The 19,615-nt window shown below is 36.2% G+C and overlaps 1 protein-coding gene across 21 annotated transcripts in view; it reads left to right on the top strand.

Annotated features, from left to right (window-relative positions):
* Positions 1–9,356: 9,356 nt before the first annotated feature.
* Positions 9,357–19,615, top strand: part of Supt20h (SPT20 homolog, SAGA complex component) — a 40,444-nt gene continuing 30,185 nt past the window's right edge. For 9 of the 21 annotated variants that reach the window (XR_007346760.1, XR_007346759.1, XR_007346758.1 and 6 more), the window contains exons 1-7: positions 9,357–9,507; positions 11,788–11,878; positions 14,691–14,726; positions 15,295–15,353; positions 16,099–16,165; positions 18,494–18,623; positions 19,507–19,610. Coding sequence is in view for 18 of the 21 variants with exons in the window: in XM_048800865.1 (XP_048656822.1) it covers positions 11,876–11,878; positions 14,691–14,726; positions 15,295–15,353; positions 16,099–16,165; positions 18,494–18,623; positions 19,507–19,610 (399 nt within the window). In the remaining 3 variants the exon portion in view is untranslated. Of the gene's footprint in view, positions 9,508–9,593; positions 9,751–11,787; positions 11,879–14,690; positions 14,727–15,292; positions 15,354–16,098; positions 16,166–18,476; positions 18,624–19,506; positions 19,611–19,615 lie in introns of those variants that run through there. The other 12 variants (XM_048800866.1, XM_048800864.1, XM_048800859.1 and 9 more) reach the window with 9 other exon arrangements.

The raw sequence follows: 19,615 nt of genomic DNA, 5'->3' as shown, positions 1-19,615 counted from the left end.
GCTTTTATGTAAACTTCTGCAGACTGTGAACTTCTGAGCCCCTCCCCTTACATGCTAGGTATAAACTCTGAAACTCCCTGAACTTGGGGTTCAGGGTATTAACTGATTACAGCAAAATCTGTGCCCCCTGAACCTGGCTGCAGCCAAATAAAACTGTTTCCTGCTGTCTTTGGTGCCTTGCCTCGTTTGTCCCTACAACAGTTTCATCCAGGCCCCCAGCTTACTGGATGGTGCATGCATATTGAAGGCAGGTCATCCCCCTGAGCTCACTGACCCACAAGCCATTTAAGTCTGGAAACACCCTCAGAAGTATGTCTTACCAATTTTCTGGGCATTTTTAATCCAGCTTAGTTGACAGATTAACGTATCCCAGGGACATGTAAAATACAAACTATAGCATACTGTCAAGGAAGTAAAACGGTATAGCAAGAATGTTTCTTTTTCCATTTTCACAAAAAGCAGAAATATGCATACATAAATTTGCATACACACAAAGTCATATATGCATAGATAATCAGTGGAGCATAAAGTAAACATATCATTAACAGTGGTTGACCTTGGGAAAGAAAATAAGTTTACTGAAGTGGGACCATAATAAATTTTATCACAAAAAATTTTCAAATGTATATAAAAGTTAAAAAAAAAAAAAAAAACCAAAGCCAGGTGCAGTGGTGCATGCCTGTAATCCCAGAGGCTAGGGAGGCTGAGACAGGAGGATAGTGAGTTTAAAGCCAGCCTCAGCAACAGCGAGGTGCTGAGCAACTTGTCTCTAAATTTAAAAAGTACAAAATAGGGGCTGGGGATGTGACTCAGTGGTAGAGTGCCCCTGAGTTCATTCCCCAGTACAAAAAAAAAATACAATGGCCTGCCATTTACTTATTTCAACAATTATAGCTCATGAATTAACTGAATGCCTGGAGACACAGCATAATTCAAAAATAGGATACATGCTTAATTCTATCACTTTAATACTTTGTTGAGTATCAATAAAAGGAGATCAGTATTCATCTATACATATAGATTAATATAATATTAAGTATTAAGTAATATGTAATGAACCAAAAAAACTAAAATAAGAGTTTCTCTTGTGAAGGGAAGAACAGATTAAGAGAAGTGAAATAGAAGCTAGATTTCTCTGGGTTGAACCTTGTTTTATAGATTTGAACTGCAATATAATTATTTTATATATTTTGAAAATAAATTATTTTTAAAAGAGTAATTACTGAAAACAAAAGCAAAACAAATATATCTCTGGATCATGTTGTTGACATGATGAATTGGAAAAAAAATATTTTATTTTATTTATTTTTTTTAATTAACAACTTTAAAAATATATTTTTTAAAAAAAGAAAAGAAATATCAATGAAAATATAGTTAAAGTCCTTGGATATTTCTGTACATAAGGGCATAACCTATAATTAATACAATATAATTGATTAACTTTATGAAACCACGTGGTTCTTAGGATATTTTGGATCCATCTCAATTGGAAAAAATATTTTAAATGACTTAAGAAGCCTGTAACTTTTATATCTGTCTTTAGTGATATAGACGTTAAAGACAAAAAAATCTTCAACAACTTTCTAATGTTTCAGTGATTACATTATTGGTGGTAAACTTAGTGTTATTGTCAGACAATTGCAAATATTACATAGAATTAGGCAATGTATGATTATTTTGATACAATTTTAAATCAGCATTTTTTTTTCTTTTTTGGTACTGGGGAATGAACCCATCCGTGCTTTACAACTTAGCTAAGCCCTGAGTTCTTTTTATTTTTTTTAATTTTGAGTCAAGGTCTAAGTGGCTTAGAGTTGCTGAGGCTGGCTTCAAATTTGTGATCCTCCTGCCACACTCAGCCTTCTTAGTTGCTGGTGTTACAGGCAGGAACAACTGTATCCAGTTAGACCAGCATTTTTAATGTGGAAAAGGGTCATATAGAGCTGGGCACAGTGGTGCACTCCTGTAATCACAGTTGCTAGGGAGGCTGAGTCAGGAGGATCTCGAGTTCAAAGCCAGCCTCAGCAATGACAAGGCGATTAGCAACTCAGTGAGACCCTGTCTCTAAATAAAATACAAAATAGAGCTGGGGATGTGGCTCAGTGGTTGAGTGCCCCTGAGTTCAATCCCCAATACAAAAAAAGAAAGAGAGAGAGAGAGAGAGAAAGGAAGGAAGGAAGGAAGGAAGGAAGGAAGGAAGAAAGAAAGAAAGAAAGAAAGAAAGAAAGAAAGAAAGAAAGAAAGAAAGAAAGAAAGAAAGAAAAGGGTCATATAGATGTAAGACAGGAAGTTAACTAAAAACCCTAAAATCTAATTCTGAATTTGAATTGGAATATCCATATAAGTTCATGATCTATGTTCATGACATATGTATTTTATTTTTATTCATATTTATATCTACATGTATTTCCTAACTTTCCATTGAAATTCCTTGAAACAATGACTGATCCCGGAACCATGAGCACTACTAGCACCCAAGTTGTGATTACTTTCACTCTAAAATGATCAGGGCTCAGTACATGTGTGAACCTTTTTTGTTTTCTTTTTCAAAATAATATATGCAAGGAAGAGTATAGCTAGAAAGAAACATTCCTTACTCCTTTTTATGGCCACTTATTACTCCATTTTGCAGCCTTTGCATGGCTTATTCATGTCATTTTTTGACAGAAATTTGGTGCCTGTTAGATTTGTGCTGTTACAAATCATGCCCATAACGATGGAGTCCCTGCCTTCACATTGTTTGATTTTTAAATTAGTTTTGAGTATTATTTGTCCAACTTTTTAAAAGAATTATGAAGGAAAAAAAGACAACTTTACCAACAATCTGAGTGAGACTGATAGTGGGTGAACCAGAATGTTGCAGAAACCTCTAGTCATCCTGGTGCGAATATAGTAAACCAGAATGGGAGGCACAGAAATGACACTGTAGAAAAGCCAGACCTGAAAGGTATTTATGTATGTATGCATGTATGTACGTATGTATGTATGTTGTATTTGGATACTGGGAATGGAACTCAGGGGCACTTACCACTGAGCTACATCCCCAGAGTGTATCCTCCCTCACTTTTTTTTTTTTTTTTTTTTTTAGTAGTGGGGATTGAACCCAGGGGCACTTACCCACTGAGCCACATGCCCAGCCCTTTTTTGTATTTTATTTAGAGACAGAGTCTCACTGAGTTGCTTAGTTGCTGGGGCTGGCTTTTGAACTAGCAATTTTCCTGCCTCAGCCTCCAGAGCTGCTGGGGTTACAAGCATGTACCATCATGCCTGGCTGAATATTATTCTTATAACCTAAAAAAGCACTATTCTACCCAACTTTATGTTATTAGTCTGTTTGGGCTGCCATAATAAAATGCTACAAGCTAGTGGCACAAACAATGAAAAATTAATTTCCTCACAGTTCAGGAAGTTGGATATGCAAGGTCAAATCACCTATAGGTTTGGTTTCTCTGGAGACCTCTCCCCTTGGCTTGCAGATGGCCTCCTTCTTGCTGTGTATTCCTATTCTTTAGTGTATTTCCTTATTTTTCTTTTATTTTTTTTTCCAGTACTGGGAACTTTACCAATGAGCTACATCCACAGCCCTTTATTCATTTGGAACTGGGGATTGAACTCAGTTTTGCTCAGACCACTGAGCAACATCCCCAGCTCTTTTTACTTTTCATTTTGAGACAGCATCTTGCTAAGCTGCTGAGGACCTCCCTAAATTGCTGAGGCTGTCCTCAAACTTGCCATCCTCCTGCCTTAGTAGCTTCAATTGCTGGGCTTACAGGTGTACACCACGACACCCAGCTTTTGGTGTATATCTTTGTGTCCTAGACTCCTGTTCTTTTTTTTTAATTTTTCTTTATTTGTTCTTTTTATATATACATGACAGTAGAGTCTATTTTGATATATTATATATACATGGACCCATTCTAGTGCTGGTACACGATATGGAGTTACACTGGTCATGAGTTTGTATACGAACCTAGGAAAGTCATGTCCAATTCAGGTTACTGTCTTTCCTATTCCAATTCCCCCTTCCCTTCACTCCCCTTTGTCTAAACCAACAAACTTATATTCTTCCCTCCCCCATATTTTTGTGTGTTAGCATCCACATATCAGAGAGAACACTTGGCTTTTGGTTTTTTGGGTCTGGCTTATTTTACTTAACATGATAGTCTCCAGTTCCATCCATTTACTGGCAAGTGCCATAATTTATTCTTCTTTATGGCTGACTAATATTCCATTATGTGTATATATCACATTTTCTTTATCCATTCAACTGTTGAAGGGCATCTAGGTTGGTTCCATAGCTTGTGAATTGATGTTATAAACATTGATGTTAGCCTCCTGTTCTTATAAGGGCACCAGTAGTAATCCTAGATGGCCTCACCAACCCTAGTGGCCTCATTTTAAGTTAACCATCTTTTTAAATAACTAGTTCTGAGGTACTGGAGATAGGGGCTTCAACATATAAGATGGCAGGAAGATATACGAAGTCACTTAACATGTTACTCTATGCCTTTTCTTTTTTTCTTTTTCTTTTTTTCTTTTTTTTTTTTTTTTTTTTTTAGTACTGATGATTTAACCAGGAGTGCTTTAACAAGGAGCTAAGTCCCCAGCCTTTTTTTGAGACAGGATCTCACTAGGTTGTTGAGGCTGGCTTTGAACTTGTGATCCTCCTGCCTCAGCCTCCTGAGTTACTGGGATTGCAGTCTGTACCACAAACAGGTATTTTTTTCATTTTTTTGCAAAAATATTTTGTAAATAGTAATAATATGGAATGTATAAATCAAGAAGCACATTATTTTTGGTGATTTCACTTCTACTATTATTAAGATTGAAAAGATGTTGCAAGCCTGATCCACTCTAAAGTAGATCAGTATAAAGTTCTCTTTCAACTTTTCACCTGAACAGTTATTAAGCAACAATAAGGATAATTTCTCAGAAGCATTATTTTTTCACAGGTTGTAAAATAGCAATATTCTACTATCCATCCTTCATTTATTCACTCAAAATTTTCTAGGTAAAAAGAAATTTCCAACCAAGCACAGTGATGCACACCTGTAATTCCAGCAATTCGGGAGGCTGAGGCAGGAGAATCATAGGTTCGAGGCCAGTCTCAGCAACTTAGGGAGGCCCTCAGCAATTTAGCAAGAACTTGTCTCAAAAAAAGAAAAAGAAAGAAAGAAAGAAAGAAATTTAAAGGAACTGGGGATGTAATTTGGTGGTAAAGTACCCCTGGGTTCAATCTCCAGTACCAAAAAAGGGAAAAAAAAAAATCCCTTATTAACAATTTAACTACTTTTAATTTAAGCTTGTGTGGGAAAACAGGAAATTTTATTTTTGTTTCTTTTAAAAACTCTATCAATTTTAGAATGATTGGTTGCTAACCTAGCAATCTTCAATGTGACCAGAGAGGTTTTTTCATAAAGCATTATTAAAAACTCATATATCTTGAATACGTTTGATGTGTTTTAATCCTATTTAGTCAAAATAGTTTTGATCTCTAGATGTTCCAATTGTCCCTTCTTTTGCCAGCAGGGGTCTTTTCTAGTTGGACACTATACCATGGCCTATAGAAATACACATATAAATGTGACACATACACACAAAGCCAGAGGATTAAGAACAAAAACTCATCTTCTCTCAAAGACCACACCTAGCTGGTGGATGTACTTTCATCCACTCACATTCTATTGACTAAAGCAAGTCACAGAGCCAGAGGCAAAGTTACTAGGGTGGGGAAGTATTCTCTACCCACAGGAAGCCATAGGAAGTGTGGAAACCACACTGGGTATGATCGTTTTGTATATTAATTGTGATAGGCTATTATACTCATTTAACAAATGATGTCATGAAGGTATTTTGTAGACATGTTAAGTTGACTAAGAAGATTACGCTCAATGATATGGATGGACCTCATTCCATCAGGTGAAATTCTTAATGGTAAAACCTGAGGTTTCTGGGAAAGTTCTGCCTCAAGACTGTAGTGCCAACTCTGGCCTGAGTTTCCTGCCTCCTTATGGATTTCAGACCTTCTAGCTTCCATATTATATAAACTAAACCCTTAAATCAAAGAATGGCTTTAGGTATAGAAATTAAGCAAGGAAAAAAACAAACCAACAAAACAACAAGTATCCAAATGGTAAGGAAGACATAAAACTATCCCAAGTCACAGATTCCACCACCCTATGTATACACACACAAACACATTAGAGCTAACAAGTGAATTTAGCAGATTTCCGGATACAACAATAGCATTCAAAATTCAGTTGTGTTTCTGTATACCAGCAATGAACAATGCAGAAAGGAAATTAAGAAATGATTCATTCATAATAACATTTGCAATGGACTAAAATTGTATCTTGTCAAAAATTGTATGTTGAAGCCAAAACCACCAGTGTTACTATGTTTAGAGACAGGGAAGGTCTATAAGGAGGCAGTCAAGGTTAAATGAGGTCATAAGGATGGGTCTCTGACTCCTTGATAGTGTCTTTATAAGAAGATAAAATGCTGTGCACAACTGTCTTCACAGCCACTCAGGAGGCTAAGGCAGGTGGATTGCAAGTTTGAGGCCAGCAGAGGCAACTTAGGGAGACCCATCTCAAACTAAAAAAATAACAAGGACTGGAGCTGTAGCTCAGTGGTAGAGAGCCCTTGGATTCGATCCTCAGTAAACTAACTAACTGAATAAATAAATAATTGTACACCAAAGGACATTATCAAGAAAGCGTGGCACATGCCTATAATTCCAGTGGCTTGGAAGACTGAGGTAGGAGGATAATAAGTCTGAGACCAGCCTTAGAAACTTAGCAAGGCCTTAAGCAACTTAGTAAGATCCTGTCTCAAAATAAAAAATAAAAAAGGTCTGGGTATGTGGCTCAGTGATTTTGTGCTCCTGGGTTCAATCCCTGGTAGCAAATACAACAACAACAACAAAAGTGAGAAGACAACCTACAGAATGAGAAAAAGTATCTGTAAACAATAAACCTGATAAGTGTCAGTATCCAGAATCATAATTATTACCACAACCTAATAACAAAAAGATAAATAATTCAATGTTAAAAAATGGACAAAGGATGTGAATGGAGAGTTCTCTAAAGAAGATATACAAATAACTAATAAAGACATGAAAAATGTTTTTTTTTACTTTAGGGAAAGCACATCAAACCCACAATGAAATACCACTTGATACCCATTGGGACTGCTATTGTTAAAATACTGGGAAATAATAATGGTTGGCGAGGATGTGGAGGAATTGGAAACCCCTTACAATGCTGTTGGTGTGTAAAATGGCTCATCTGCTGTACAAAAGCTTATGGTCCTCCAATTATTTGAATATAGAATTAGTAAAACACCCAGAAATTCCACTGCTATGCATATGCTCAAAGGAACTGAAAACAGACTCCAACAAATACTTTTACACAAATGTTCAGAATAACTTTCTTCACAATGGCCCAAAGGTGAAAACAACCCTAAATGTTTATCAAAAACTAGATGGATAAAATATGGTTTCTACATACAGTTGGGGTTGAGTTCTGGGTCTCGTGAATTTGAAGAATAAAATACACAGACACAAAGGTGATAGCAAAGTTACAGGATTCATTAAAAACAAAGCAGAACTCCCAAAGAGGAAGGGGTCCAAAGAGGGGGATACCAAAGAGTGGCTATCATCCAGGTGTTCACTTCCATCTATAGATTTAAAGAAGTCAGCACCACCCCACACCACCTAATCCAGGGTAAGGCAATCAGTGTTCACAAAGTATTCATGTAGCCTTTAGTCCAAACAAAATATCAATTGTAGTGGCACCCCCTTTCTCCACAGAAAAGTCTTAACTGGGCTTCTCCAGAAATCTTCACCATGGCTGATTTTAGGACTGTCAGCAAAAGAGTCTCTACAAGAGTTTAATGTAGACAAACTTCCTATTTTCGTGTTGCCCTGATTTACTTGGCCACCAGCCAGGAAGAAATCAGCATTCCAGTGCTGGACACTCCCTTACTAGTTTTTCACAAACATGTATCCAGCATACTAGTTTGTAAAATATGTAAACTAGGCCTCTGGCCTTGAGCTGGGCTTCAAAGAGATGTCTACATTTCTAAGATAAGGGAAGTTAACATTGTGGCTCCATGGTAACAGATGGCAGGGGCAGGAGAGAAGGGGAAGATGAAGCTCTCGCCTTCTCAGGTGTTGTCCTTGAAGGGTTAACCTGCCCAAAACAGTGAAAGAAAAAGCTGCTTTTATGTGAACTTTTACAGACTGTGAACTTCTGAGCCCCTCCCCTTACACGCTGGGTATTAAATTCTAAAACTACCTGAACTCAAGGCTCAGGGGATTGATTGATTGATTACAGCAAAAGCTGTGCCCTCGGAACCTGGCTGCAGCCAAATAAAACTGTTTCCTGCTATCTTCTGTGCCTTCTGTCCCTACAACACAACCATGCATTTTTCCTTCTTGGGGAGGCATGGACCCCAATCAGTATGTCCTGATTTTAAAATAGCCTTTTCATAAGTTTCTTAGCAAATATCTACAGGTGCTGTTTGTACTCTGGTGCCCAGGAAGTTACTCAGGAGCCCACTCCCTATCCTTCCTGTCTCCTCCTTCTGCCATCAATATTTGCCATAAAAAAGGAGTGAAGTACTGACATATGCTACAAGATGTACAAGGGAAACCCGGAAAAAACCCTCTGTGGAAGGACACAGAAACAAAAAAAAAATTCATATATTCCATTTATATGCAATATCCATAATCTGAAAGCTGATTGGCATTTGCCAGAGGTTGGGAGAGAAGAATCGGGTTGGATGGGTTCACGATCTATTTTGGGTCAATGAAAATATTTTGGAACTAGTTAAGAGGTACTGGTAGCACAACACTGTGAATATATTAACTGCCACTGAACTGTACGCGTTAAAATTGTTCATTTGTTGTTAATTTCACAATTAAAAAAAAGAAACATTTATTATTCAATGACCAAGTTACAATTAATTACAACACGCACTGATAATGTAGTTACTAAATTGTGCAATCCATCTCTGGAATGATTTTTCAAAAAAGCATGGAATTCATTGGTACTTAATATTACTAGGAAGGTTGTACGGTTGTACAGAGTGTGCTATAAGGCTGTCAGGCGAAAAAGATAATTGGCTCTAGAAATTCAACAGGGTCTCTCTCCCGTCCCCCCAAATAACTGCGCTTGCCCAGCCCATTTTGTAGAAGCCTGAAACTGGGCCTGAAAGAATGCTCAAGGGCACTGGCCACCGCGTGGCTCCGGAACCTGAAGTTCCCCGGCCTGGTGGGAATCTGTACACTGCTGCACTTCTAGCCAGGTCTATGTCTTCCGGTCGCGGCCCCGCCTCCCAACCTCACCTCTTCCGCCGGCTCACAGTGCCAGTCGGAAGTGCGGCCTCCTGAACCGGCGGTTGGCTGGGTAGCGGCTGAGCGCCGCTGAAGCGGTGGGTGGGCGTTGGGGCCCAGTGTGGAGGCCCGGCGCAGCCGCGACTGGCTAAAGTGGGTGGTGGCAGGTAGGTGGGCGGGTCTGTGGTGGGCAGGTGGATAAGTTATTTTCGCGAGATCCCAGTTGGGTCAGAGGTGAGGAAGCCGCTTAGTGGGAGGCTTTCCGGATCCCGCGGGGAGAAGGTGCTGTCCTCAGTGACCTGGCAGTCCCGGATACGGGCCAACCTTTCCGGAGGACCCCACCCTTGCGTTTTGTGGTGCTGCTAAGCCGCGCTTTTGATTTTAGTTCGACTTTTGAGTTGCAGTTACAGGTATTTTCTGAAAAACTCACAAGAATTTTGCGTAGCTCTTGATCGGGAATGGGTTTCTTGGTGTCCATATTGAAAAAAGGCGTCGCGCCACCGTGGAGTTGGCGTTTTGCGGGTAAAGCCTAAGTTGTTACGGAAGTTGAGTTGGGAGAGACCCAAGTCTATCAGAGAAATAGGTGGAATTGATAGCGATATTTTGAAGCAAATTAATGAATTATTGGACCTTGCCATGGTTACTAGGCGTTCAGAAATGAACTTGCACAATAGTTGCCTCTGAAAGCCATGTCCCTTAGCCACTGTTTAGTGGGGGTACATCAAAGTCTCTAGTGGGACTCGAAATATGCAGTGATTTGCAAAGATTTTCGGAATTAGATTGAGTCAGTGTACTTTGGTTGGTCACCGTGATGTAAAGTTCGATCAAAATTAAAATTATATTATTAGTCTGAGTAAAATCAATTTTTTATTTTAAATGCTTTGCCTGAAAAAAAAATCTAAAAAAAAATGAGAGTTGATTTGAACGGTGTGAAGGTTGTAATGTTAAAAGGTAAAATTAAAAATTGTGAAGGCTGAATTCCAGTCTAAGTCTGTGATCTTGAGAAAGTCATTAGTTCTGGGTGCCTTTTCTGTAAAATGGAGGTGTTGATAATGATTATAACAGTTTTCTCATCTATAGGCAGTTTGCTTTCTAAGAGATATACAGTTATTTGTTGGTTTGTGCAAATACTTAAAGTTACCCACCCCCCAATTTAGTAATAACAGATCTTACTATCACATTTTGTCTGTGAGTATAATGTATATTCATCTCTATTTAGTGACTGGAATTTTTTCACCTTAACCCAATTTCAGCTTAAACCTTCTATGAGCTATTTGAAGGTAGAACTAATGTCATTCTTATTTTTAAATGATTGTTCCTGGTATCTGTACAGTGCTTGTGATGTATTGTTAGCTAAGCTCCCACCCCCACCTCCTTTTTCTTGTTTTCTTTTTTTCAGTTTTTTCTTTAACCTGAATTTGCTAAAGCCTAAGCTTTGGGGTTTACCAAAAAAAAAAAAAAAAATAGTTCGTAAAATTATTTACATGTTACCAGAAGTTGTCCTTTAGCTCAGCAACATACATGCAGCAGTAGTTACATGGGTTAGATGAAGAATTAGACTAAGCTTTATTTATCATCACTCTGAGAGCAAACCTGAACCATCTCTGTGGTAGGCAGAGAAGTTACAGCAATGGGCTTCAACACTGGCATTCCCTTTCAATCACTTAGGGGAACTCAAAGGACTGACCCTTGGAGCCCACTCTAGACCAACTAATCAGAATTGGGGAGATAGGGCATGGGCATCCTATTTAAAGCTCAACAGCTTACTCCACTTTGCAATCTGGATGAGAACCCCTTATTAGAGGAAATAGGTCCTTTAGGAGTCTAAATAGGCCAGAGGGATTGGAGCTCCATCTGAAAAATTTAGCCTGGAGTGTTTAAGGAATATCATTTTTTTTATCAGCAGGCATAATGAAATCTGTGACTCATAAAGTGAACTGTAGACAGGCTATTAGAATAATCCACAGGAAAAGTAAGAGCACCAGAAGTAATTATGAGAAGAGATTTAAAAAAAAAAAAAACAACACCACCATTTTTTTTCCCCCAGAGGTGTTTTTTTTTTTAAAAAAAAAATATGAGTAATTATTTTTTCAAAAAAATTTTTTTAGTTGTTGATGGACCTTTATAATATATTTATATGTGGTGCTGAGAATCGAACCTAGCACCTCACCCATGCCAGGCAAGCGCTCTACCACTGAGCCACAGTGCCAGCCCCATGAGTAATGATTTTAACTTGCAAACTGTGTTTGGCCTAACTAGCTAAAACTACTTTTCAGCAATGAATAGATAGGTTGTGGTACATGAATTTTTGTTACAGATTATTTAAAAAATGTGTTGGAAATATATGTGCCTCAAGATATCTTCCTTGTTAACTACTAAATAATCTTATTAATTTCTCTTTATAGTCTTATGTTAACATGTGGGTTTCATTGTTTTTACTTTCACAGTGTATGACTGATATTAAAGACATGGTTTTCACCTCACTGCATCAACGCACATAGGTGTTCTCTTTTTGGATCCCTATCTTACGCCACAATGGTAAGCTTTGGCTCAGTATGTTCAAGTTTGGATTTTAGAATATTATTTTTGTCTTTATAAATATAAATACCTGTATTATAGATCAAGAAATGCTCTTGTAAGCTGCTTTAGTTATCCTTATTGGGAAATTATTTAGCGGTCATGTATAAAATGTGTGCTCATTTCTCAATTTAGTGTTATTATGATGGTCACATCCAAGTCACATACATAACCTGTGTATTTAAAATTTTATTTCTAACTATTTTGCCATATTCCAAGTCATTGGCAAGGAGGATGGGTATAAATACAAATAGTTTGGGGCCTTGTTGATTTCTCATTTTAAAGTTGTTCTTACCGCCCCCCACCTTCAGTACTGGGATTGAACCCTGGGCACTTTACCACTGAATTCATCCCCAGTGCCACTTACCCTCCACCTTTTTTAAAATTTGAAACAGGGTCTCACTAAGTTGCTGAGGCTGGTTCCAACTTGTAATTCTGCCTCAGCTTTCCTAGTCACTAGGATTATAGGTATGAGTCATTGCACTCTGCTCATTTTTTTTTTAATTTAAAAATAAATGTAACCCTGTTAGTGCATCCAACATTTCAAGTAGCACCAGTGCTAGCCTTCTAGTGTCATATTTCTACTCACTGATTTATAGTCAGAAAGCATTCTTACCTGTAGACACTTAACTTTTGTCATTAAGATGTTAAAGACTTGGGGGGGGGTACTTTTTAATATTTGAGAAAAGGAGCATTTGAACTGGACACAGTGGCACGCACCTGTACTCCCAGTCATTCCAGAGGCTGAGGCAGGAGGATCTCCAGTTTAAAACCAACTTGGGCAACTTAGATTCTGTCTCAAGACATGAAAAGGTGTGATTCCCTGACATACTACACAGAAAAGACTAACTACCCAATAGCCGCTGCTAAAGACACGCAGAAGAAAAAGAGGTTTTTAAAGAGAGGTGGTCAGCACTGGAAAGCTGAGTTCAGGATTCTGCTGCTCAGCTATGAGAATCTTTCTAACCAGGCACCTTAGTACGTACTTAAGTCTATTACGTATGCCAGATACAAAGCCAACAGAGAAGTCGAAGTTGTGAAGCTGAGCGACACTTTACCAAACAGCCTCAGGAACCCATTTGCCTAGCTTTTCTGGGACATTGAGTATGTCACCACGCCCACATGCATGGACAGTGCTCACAGTGCTGGATCAGACACTAGATGGGCTCCTGGTTCTGCCATAGTTACTCAAAACCCACTATTATGTATAACTACAATGTACCAATAAAATTTTTCTTAGAAATTTAAAGGAAAAAAAAAGATGAAAAGGGGTTGGGAACATAACTCAGTGGTAGAGAGCCATAGCTTCAATCCTCACTACTACAAGCAAACAAAAGAAGAGTTTGACAGGAGAGTAAGTGAACACTGAGCACCGTGTTGAATAATCTTTCCTAAAAACTCTGTCACACAAACTTAAAAAAAACACTTTCCTTTTTCTTTTGGGATCTTACCTATGTGCCCTTGCCCTGTTAGAGAAAAGTAGAACTGTCATACTGGGATTCTGACCTCATATTATATTTTGCATCTCTATTACTTAATGATAATCTTAAGTATTTGAAGGAGTAAGTGAATGAATGAGGCAAAGCATATCTCATTATATCTTCTGAAGTTTTAATTTCAGAAGATGAAATATTTACTTCAGACAACAGATAATTTAAAATTATCCTAAGAGCTTATATTTTATTGTTTACTATAATTTTATATAAACTCACAAAACTTTAAAGTTTTGTGGCCAAAATTTAAAAAAAGACCCTATAGTTGTCAAGAGTATGTATGTTGGGGCTGGAGTTGTGGCTTGGTGGTAGAGTGCTCACCTAGCATGCACAAGGCACTGGGTTCGATCCTCAGCACCACATAAATGTAAAAGATATTGTGTCCACCTGAAACTTAAAAATAAATATTTGAAAAAAAAAGAGTGTGTATGTAGAGTACATTTTCTTGGGGAAAATGAGTTATGCTCAAGAGTCTTATTTTGAATCATGGGAACCAGTTTCTCTGGGAAGCTGTTCTTTGATTTTTTTTTTTTTTTTTTTTTTTTTTTTTTTGGTGCTAGAATTGAACCTAGGGGTGCTTAACAACTGAGCCACATCCCTAGCCTTTTTATTCTGAGGCAGAGTCTCCCTAAGTTGCGTAGGGTCTTGCTAAATTGCTAAAACTGGCTTTGAACTTGAACTTGCCATCCTTCTGCTTCAGTGCTGGGATATTTTGTCACATGCAAGTTGGTAGATTGAATTATTGGAATCTAAAACATACTGTAAATAAAAATAGAAAGTTCTGTATCTCTGAAGTTTTGAAAGGACTGTAATTGTGAATGAAAAATACTATGACTCTACATAGTACTTGAAGCACCCTAGAAAAAGAAATCACTAATGGTATATTTATTTAACTTTGTTTGGAATCTAGTATTTTTTATGTGTCTTTAGAAAAGTTTCATAAATAAAGATATAGTTTAACTTTATATTTCTCCCTCTTACCTTAAAATGAGGGTCTATAAGAAGTATATGAAAGATGCAGATCTGTTAATTTCAATTATTGTAGTTGTTATATCCAGCCATTTTATATATTAGCCTCACAAAAAAACACTTACCCTGTCTAAGGCTATATTTTCTCTTAGTTACATATCTTGATCATTCAGTAGAATGGAGGAGAAAAATAAAGAATACATTGGACTTATTTCAGAAAATGAAACATTTAAGCACTTAATTAGGAATGTCAAATCCTTATTAAATTAATTTTTTTGTGAAAATAATACTGCCAAATATACTTTTTACAGCAGCAAGCCTTAGAACTAGCTTTGGATCGTGCAGAGGTAAGATACAACTAAATTACATATTAAACTAGTATTGTTTGTAATTGACAAAAAATTCAATTTTAAGAGATTTTTGTGTGTTATCTTCAAAGGAATATTTTAATTAATATAGGACAAGCATGTAGATAATCTGTAAACGTAGAAAAATGTAAGGTGATATTTGGATCATCTCTTAACTTGGAATCCTCATTTGTTTTTCTATTTTAACAAGTTTTCTAACAGCTAAAAAAATAGTGCTTGCAATTAGATATACACTTTTCTATACATTAAACATATTCTGAACATTTATAAAACATATTGATAATGTTTCTGATCTGTGTAATTACAATTCTTAGAAATTAAATACTGTACTCAACGTTAGTGCAGCATAAATTTCACTTTTTTATAATATTACAAATTAAGCAGGTTTTTGTTTTGTTGTTTTTTTTGCTGTAAGATATAATTTAACATGAGAGACTTGTGACTAAATGGCCTGTTTAGTTTTGCATATGTTTTAGATATACAGTACTTAATTTGTTCATACACAAAGCAAAAAGCAAACTGTTTTCATAAACTTTTCTTTTTTTAGTATGTCATTGAAAGTGCACGACAAAGACCTCCTAAAAGGAAATATTTATCTAGTGGAAGGTATGAACATTTAATTGATAAAATCTTAAATTCCTTGAAATATGATGTCACCATTCGTTGCTCTTACCCAGATCCGGGCTTGAAATGTTTTAGCTTCTTTGAAGATCCTAATCTGAAAATCTGAAATACTTGAAAATCTGAAACCTTTTACCCTGACATGTGGTCACAAGTGAAAAATTTCATATCTAACCTCATGTGACAGGGCTGATTGTAGGCATACTAAAAATACTGTATGAAACTACCTTCACTTCATTTGTATTAGTGTATATGAAACAAATGATTTTCATTTCTAAGCTAGGGTCTCAAGAAATTATTAGATATATATCAAATATTCCAAATCCTGGAAAAAATCCAAATATTTTGGTCCCAAGCCTTTTAGATAGGAATATTCAATCTGCACTAGTAATTTCTTTCTATTTTGGTGGTAGTGGAAATTGTACTCGGGGGTGTTCTACCACTGAGATACATCCACAGCCCTTTTTTATTTTTTTATTTTGAGATAGAGTCTCATTGAATTGCAAGACTGGCCTTGAATTGGCAATCTGCCTGCTCAGCCTTCCTAGGTGGTTAGATTATAGACATGTGCCAGGATGCCTGACTGCATTAGTAATATCTAAGTTTTTTTTAAATAACATATCCACCCCAGCTCTGCCCCCAACTTTGGGACTGTGGGGAGATCATTGAAACATTTATTTTATGACGATTAATGTTATTTTGTATATTGTCTTTATTAATTTTTTTCTAGAAAATCTGTATTTCAAAAACTTTATGACTTATATATTGAAGAATGTGAAAAAGAACCTGAGGTTAAGGTAAGTGTGAATTTTTTTATGGTATTGTGGCTTTTGGAATGTGTAGTAGAACAGAGAAATCTGGAGGAATTAGGTTTGAAACAGTTAATGATTTATATTTTTGTGGGTAAACCAACAGTTTTTTCCAGCCATACTCTAGTGGGTTCTCAACTTTTCCAGAATCCTGGCTAATCTGGCATCAGGCATAGGTCACCTGCTGAGGTAGGACTAGGAGACAGTGTTAACTAAAAGCAGAATATCTCACTGGCAAGTCATAAGCAAAGCCATAGTATGTATCTTTTGCTGTTTCTTTCCCTGAAGAAGTGATTTGTAAACTTAAGGTAGGAGAAAAGTAACCTGTTTCCTCTTGGTGATTTGCACTAGAAAGTCAAAAACTATTACAGAACATATAGGAAATTCAGATGTTGTAATAAAAAGTGAATTTGGTCACAAAAATATGCTTATGACCTGTTTAATTCATGTTTATTTAACATAAAGGTGTCTGCTATAGGAACATGATAAAATTAACTTCTTGATACCTTTTGAACTCTCAGGTTAGAAGGACCTTAAAGGGTTCTATGAACTTCTGTTCTGTCTTTAATTCAAAAATGAATATTGCTGAGTGCGGTAGTGCATATCTGTAATCCCAATGACTCTGGAGCCTGAGGCAGGAGGACTGCAAGGTCAAAACTAGCTTCCACAACTTAGCAAGGCCCTGTCTCAAAATAAAAAATAAAAAGAGCTGAGATGTGTCTCAGTGGTGAAGTGCTCTGGGTTTAATCTTCAGTATCCCCCTCCTCCCAAAAAAGTTAGCATGTCTGACCTAAGCTTTAAACTCTTTACATTCATTAAATTTATAAATATCTTGTGGTATGTTTTTCATATGTTTTATTGAAGCACATGTGACATAGCAATGTATTATATATGTCTAAAGTCTACATTTTCATGTTTTTACATGCATAACATATATACTCCCATGAAACCATTGGCACAATCAGTACAAGTGCACATCTATCACCTCCAAGACAAAACTAAGATAGGGGAGATATGTATATATGTCAAGATTCTCTGACCTACTTCATATTTTCATAAATGAATCTTTACCGGAACTCATCACACTCATTTGTTTACATTTGTCCATGACTGCGTTTGAGATACAAAGGCAGAATTGAATAATTGAGAACCCAGACAGTATGGCTCACAAGCCTAAAATACTATGTGGCCTTTAAAGAAAGGAATTTTCAACTGGTAGTCTTAACTGGGAACCAACATATTTTCTTAAAGAGGTACACATGCTATCAGAATTTACTTTTGTCTTAACTCAAATTATGAAGGTTTTCTCTGTCCTCAAAATACTAAAAATTTTTAGGGTTTTTTGTTTTTTGTATCAGGTGTTGAATCCAGGGGTGCTTAACCAATGTTCACATCCCCAGCCCTTTTTATAAAATTTTATTTTGAGACAGTTTTTTGCTAAGTTGCTAAGGCTGACCTTGAACTTGCCAACCTCTCACCTCAGCCTCCTGAGTAGCTGGGATTACAGGCGTGTTCCACTGCGCCTGGCTTTAAATCAAAGTGGTTAAAAGTTGTCTGCCTTTGTGTTTTCATTTTTGGATTGCATAGAGTTCTTATAATATGACGCTAGGAATTTATAATTCTTTCAGTTTAATGTTAGTATATTGTTATGCAGTTAAATATAAGGTACTCAAAACTGTTTTTTTTTTTTTTTTTTTGATTCTACAAAAAACAAATATTCTGTTGGCTCAAGTATCTTTCCTAAATGATACATTTATTGCTCAATTTAAGTGTTTTTTTTTTTGTTGTTGTTGTTTTTTGGTGTTGGGGATTGAACCCAGGGCCTTGTGCATGAGAGGCAAGCACTCTACCAACTGAGCTGTATCCATAACCCCGCTCAATTTAAGTATTTATAGCTGTTTGACATCTGGAACAATGGGACTTAACTAGGTTAATCATACATCTTTCTAAAATTGTGGATTTTGATGTATGTGCATTATATTTCCTGATGGATTTTTAAAAATAATTGAGGTTTTTTAAGATTTTTACTTTCTATTTATATATTTGAAAGTACATATTTTATGTTTGTTTTTATTGTTTTCTAGGTTACCAGTTTTCTTTTTGACATGAATTAATTTTCTAAAATACAGCAATAGAAACAAATTAAGTCTACATTGCTTTCTATGAATAGTGGCCCTCGTATGATCTTCCCCATATATTCAGGATTATAATGTGGAAGAAGTGCCAAAAGATTATTCAGATAGGATTTTGTCAATTCATAACATTATTTTTCAAGGTTATAATGGATTATTGTCATCAGCTTTGCCTCTTTTAAAGCAGAAATTAAGAAGAAATGTGAACTTGTTAGAGAAGCTTGTTATGCAAGAGACTTTGTCGTGTTTAGTGGTCAATCTATATCCAGGAAATGAGGGATATTCTCTGATGCTCAGGGGAAAAAATGGATCAGGTAAGACCCTACAAAGTATAAATGACACAAAATACCTCTGCCAGGCAGGATGTGCTGCTTTTTAAAATTAGTTTCTTAACCTATTCAGTGGTTTGTCCTTTGAACCAATGATGGCTTAGTGATAAAAGCACATTTTTATCTTAAAATTTTCCTTATGATTTTTGGTAGAATGTAAGAAATTACTCTAATACTTATGATTATCCTTCCTGAACATGCATTTGAAAAGTATTCTAATTTTTCTTCGAGAAAGACATGATTTTTAAATAATATCAAAATTTCCTTTTGTTCAGTTGCTGAACAATATTTTAAGATAGCATAAGGTATCTTAAGGTATGTACATTTTTATATATTATTGAGTCTAAAACTTCAAAATTAATCAGACTCACTGCCTTTTGAGTTTTAAAATATACTCAGATTTAACTAAAGAGTCTCCTAAAAAATTCATATTGTAATAATAATTTGAGTTCTATAAGGAAGTCACGCTAGTCAAGAATTTTTTCTTGTGTTGAAAATTAATTGTAAAATGTAACACCAAGAGAATTCTTTTCTTTGGTCAGATGAGGTACCAAATTGTCATTCTAATTTCCAGACACTAGTCTTCAGTGAACTTTCAATTTCTTTGATCTTGGAGTTTTATCATTTATGATTACTGCTGACTGTGATTTATTGTGATATGCCAGATGTTTTTCCAAAATGTCAGGGTTTTGTCCTCCTCTTTTCTGAAGTGTTATATACAGTATAGTTAACAAGTTTTTTAGTAAATGTGGTTCATTTATAAGGTTTAAAGGTCATTAGGAGAGCCTTTGGCTTTATTTACTTATTTACTGAGAAGCCTTTTGGTGAGTCTAATCATTTTCATATACTTTTATGTTTTAAAATTAAGATTCTGAAACCATTCGACTGCCTTATGAAGAAGGGGAATTACTTGAATACTTAGATGCAGAAGAATTACCTCCTATTTTGGTTGATCTTTTAGAAAAATCTCAGGTATA

Source organism: Marmota marmota, unplaced genomic scaffold (genome assembly GCF_001458135.2).
Source record: "Marmota marmota marmota unplaced genomic scaffold, marMar, whole genome shotgun sequence".
Lineage (NCBI taxonomy): Eukaryota > Metazoa > Chordata > Mammalia > Rodentia > Sciuridae > Marmota > Marmota marmota.
Note: the sequence above shows the minus strand (reverse complement) of the source record. Positions and strands in the feature narration are given on the sequence as shown.